Below are 4,007 nucleotides of genomic sequence, written 5' to 3'. Positions count from 1 at the left end.
CAGCCAAGTGGTTCCTCTCTCGCTTGCTGGAAAGTCACTGAGGTTTCCGTGGTAACTTAGTGTCCCCTTTACTTTGGCCTCCATCTGAGAAAAGAAACATTAACTTGATATCTTTTGCATATTGTAAAAAAGCAAAAAAGCAAAAGCAAGAAGAATCAGTTTATTGTGAATTACATTTCTAAAAAGATAACCTTTATTTACCTCACATGGTGATGGTATTACAGAAGTTGATTAAACATAAACAGGTAGAAAGGCAGTGACTAAAAAACTCTATGAAAACTACCCTGGCAGGCATGTAACATTTATTTACCTCATAACCATGTTCAATGCTGGGTTCTAAAGGAATCAGATCACACAATGCCCACCTTCAAGGGACCTACTCCACCTTTTGATTTCTTTGGAAGACTAGGCCATTTTTACTTTCTTGTAAGTAGAATTAAGTATTCTGGCATAATATGACATGTGATAATTCCCACGTATTGTGAACACAGCACACTGGTGGTAAAGAAAATGCAGCTGTGTGTTTGTTTAGGTCCTAGCCTTGTGGTACCAGATGCAGGTCTGTTGCTGGGCAGCTTGGTCTCGACACCCACCTATGCTGCTGCTGGCACTGCTGGCAGAAGATATCTAACTGTTCTATCTAACTCTCAGCCAAACACTTCTAAAAACATTGGAGGAAGAGAAGATGGGGTTCCCCAGGCAAGAGTGGTATCCAACAACCCAGAGCACCAGATAGTCTCGGTTAGTTTTCAAAGCCCTAGTAAGAAAAACAAAGACCCAAGAGAAGCCAGACCTGAGAGAAAATGACAAAGAAAGGAAACTTCTCAAGAAGAAAGAGGAATCCCAAGTCACATGGTCATAGCTACTCATGTCATATCTAAGTATCTTAAAACACATTAAAAGCTGTGTCAATATTAATGGTTATTTCAAAGCTGTATTAACAGTTCTACTAAATAGTCAGGGCTTTTTCATTCACAATATATGTTTACAGAGAGAAATGGTTTGATCTATGGTGTAACCAAATTATTGAAATGGTAAGATACTATTAAAATAGGGTTTTGTCAAAGTAATGTTGTTTTAATTATCAAAAATAATTTAACTATCAAAATAAAGCAATCCCATTAACTGGACTGTGAAATTCTTTATAGCAGTTTGGTGCAGTATGGCCCATGGCCAAGTCTGGCCACATCTGTTTTTGTTAATATAATTTTATACTGGAAGTCAACTTTACTTGTTTATAAGTCATTTGTGGCTAATTTATAACAATAAAGTTGGGTACTTATAAAAAAAAAGATTGTAGAGACTGCAAGTTCAAAATGTTTATTATTATTTATGCCACCCGAGTATGGTGGCACACTGCATGCAATGAGTTCAAGGCTGCTACGATCTACAGAGCACACATGCCATGCCAGCCAGGTCTACACAGTAAGACCCTGTTTCAAAACACAAACCAAACCAACCAACCAACCACCCAAAACAACAACAACAACAACAACAAAAATCCTCCTTTGGCCTCTGTTTTAGATAAGATTAAGATAACAAACACTAATGGGCTCTTAACTATCAACCACTGAGCAGACAGGACTCTTTTAACCAGTTATGTTTATCAGACCCCCATAGGATGTCTAAAGTGGAGTCATAGAAGTGATGCTGAAGCTTTTCAAACTGAATCCAAACGTTAAGTTTAATACGTTTAATGCCATATATTGTACTTGTTGAGCGAACAGTTTTAAACTTAAATTTTAGTTATTTGGAAAATGCTTAGTGTCCCTTTTCTTGTCCTGGGAGAGTGGTGCTAACCAGATAGGAAGGTAGTTTCCATAGAGCTCAAGTCTTCTGAACAACAAGAATCCTGTTTGTCTACTTCCTTGTTGGTGGTCACACTCACACCAATCAGCAGAGCACCTATCTTCAGCTGAGCCACACAACAGGAATAGATTTAAAACAAATCAAGTGCAGAAAAAGATGGGGCTTATGTTCCTTCTCTCAGGGATGAGCCTTGAGCAGGTGGCCACAGGAATTACCACAGGGTTAATGAGAGCCTACTGCCTCAAGACTGCTGCATAGCTCTAATTTCTGCCCTGTGCTCAAGAGTAAGCCAGTTTAAAGACAGTTTATTTTATGTGTATGAGTGTTTTGCCTCCATGTATGTATGTGCACCATGTGTGTGCCTGGAAGCCAGAAGAGGGCATCATCTCTCCTAACCTTACAAGACAGGTACGAGGTGCCATGAAGTGAACTTGGGTCCCTGTAAGAGCAGTAAGTGACTTGAACTGAGCTCCTGACTATGCCTTCAAAGGAAACCTCTGTGTGTGCGACAATGTGCACAGCACAGTGCTTGCTTGTGTGGAAGTGAGATGACACTTCTGTGGAGCTGGTCTCATTTACCTCTTTTTGTGGGTTCTGGGGACTGAACTCAAGTGCCTTTACCTGCTTGCAGAGCCATCTTGTTAGCATCAATGACTTTGGTTAATTATTTTATAAATTCATACTTAGGCAACACATCTATATAATAAAACCCTTCAAATAGGTCTTCTCGGGCTTGAGAGATGACTCAGCAGTTAAGAGCACTGGCTGCTTTTACAGAACACCTGGGTTCAAGTCCCAGCACCCACATGACTGCTCACAACTGTCTGTAACTCCAGTTCCAGGGGATCTAACATACATGTAGGCCAAACATCAAATGTACATAAAAACCAACCAAACAAACCCAATTATTATTTTTTTTAAAGTCTTCTCATGTCTAACAGATCTCATTTATCCTTTTCTTTTTTCTTAAAAGCGCTTGTCGCCACTGAGGAGACAGGCAAATGAAAAATTTCCTGGTGTTTTCTCATCCCATTCCCACCATTTGAAAAAAGCTTAATCAGCACCTATAAACACTGACAGATGATAGAAACAAGCAGCTTGCTTACCATTAAACGCTTGCTGTAAGTGTGTAGGCAGAGGTGAGTGGGAAAGGGTTGCTGCGTGCTGAGTTCCTGGCTGTAAACTCTTTAGTAAATCTGAGAGAAAAACACACTTGTCAGTGATCTTAACATGTGAGCCCCTTAGATCAAACTTAGAAATAATGCCTTTTCTAACACCAGTGTAAGCCCAAGCTCCAAGAGCTAATACTACAGCACACACATTCAAAAAGTTGATTTATGTAAATACAGTCATGATTATGCTAAGAAACCCCCCCAAACTTTGACTTTCTCTTACATATTGCATTGCAATAGCAATGTGGTGTTAGCTGGTTCATTTGCTCATTTAAAACAGAGCCCCACTTACTCTGAGTTAGGCTATGATGGAAAGCTGCTGAGGTAGATCCCGAGGTGGTTGTCACTCCAGCTGTGTCCGTTCCAAAGCCAAGTAGCTCCAAGGGAAACTGGAAGGGCATGGTCACTGGAACAAGGCCACCCAGCATCCCAAAAGGAGTCACAGTTTGATTTGTTACAGACAAAGGTGATGTCATGAGAGTCAGAGGTGAGGCATTAGCCAATAATGATGCTCCTGCTGTGGACTGTGTAGAAACCAGGGGTCAAAATAGATAAGCAATAAAGCATTGTACCTAAATTAACATATTCATGGATGCAAGACTGTCTCTTTATCTGTTCTAACAAATCAGGAGGAAATTAAGACTGAGGTGAAAAATATAATCCAAAGAGTTACTAATAATGGTTCTGAAAATCTGCAAGTGACAGTTGAATACTTCTGTGTACACAACTCTTCTGTCAGCACTGTCGTCTGTGTCTTAGATGTCAATGCCTATTCCTGCTGGTAAGCCTCAAAGTCCAAAACTTACACTTCCCCTTCTCTGCTTCTCCTTCCAAAACCAGACACAAGTCACTAGGAAGGAATTCTAGCCACTTCCACTGGGACTCTGCAGGCTTAGTCCTCTGGCACAAGGCCTAAGCTGCTGTCCCCATCCCTCTGAAAGCTCTTGCTTTTACCTGTGTTTCCCTAGAGCTGCTTACTGCCCAACCCACACCAAAGGGTTCCAGCCGTTCGACAGCACAGCACCT

General features: G+C 40.8%; 1 protein-coding gene across 1 annotated transcript; it reads right to left on the bottom strand.

Annotated features, from left to right (window-relative positions):
- Positions 1 to 19: 19 nt before the first annotated feature.
- Positions 20 to 3,479, bottom strand: LOC114635928 (ubinuclein-2-like). Its single transcript, XM_028784281.1, has 3 exons — positions 3,274 to 3,479; positions 2,916 to 3,005; positions 20 to 84 (listed from the first exon to the last, which is right to left on the bottom strand). The coding sequence occupies exons 1-3, from the start codon at positions 3,455 to 3,457 to the stop codon at positions 35 to 37; spliced, it is 324 nt and encodes a 107-aa protein (XP_028640114.1). The 5' UTR covers positions 3,458 to 3,479; the 3' UTR covers positions 20 to 34.
- Positions 3,480 to 4,007: the final 528 nt, after the last annotated feature.

The sequence above is a fragment of the Grammomys surdaster genome, unplaced genomic scaffold (genome assembly GCF_004785775.1).
Source record: "Grammomys surdaster isolate TR1022 unplaced genomic scaffold, NIH_TR_1.0 119909, whole genome shotgun sequence".
NCBI classification, from domain to species: Eukaryota; Metazoa; Chordata; class Mammalia; order Rodentia; family Muridae; genus Grammomys; species Grammomys surdaster.
This window is presented reverse-complemented; position numbering and strand designations above follow the sequence as displayed.

What these genes read in the sequence shown, in the direction of transcription:
- LOC114635928 (XM_028784281.1), bottom strand. Translation starts at nt 3,457, where the DNA reads ATGACATCACCTTTGTCTGTAACAAATCAAACTGTGACTCCTTTTGGG. An exon ending in CCATCATAGCCTAACTCAGA is followed by an intron (nt 3,006 to 3,273) that starts GTAAGTGGGGCT and finishes TTTTTCTCTCAG; the next exon opens with ATTTACTAAAGAGTTTACAG. An exon ending in CTTACAGCAAGCGTTTAATG is followed by an intron (nt 85 to 2,915) that starts GTAAGCAAGCTG and finishes TTCTTTTCTCAG; the next exon opens with ATGGAGGCCAAAGTAAAGGG.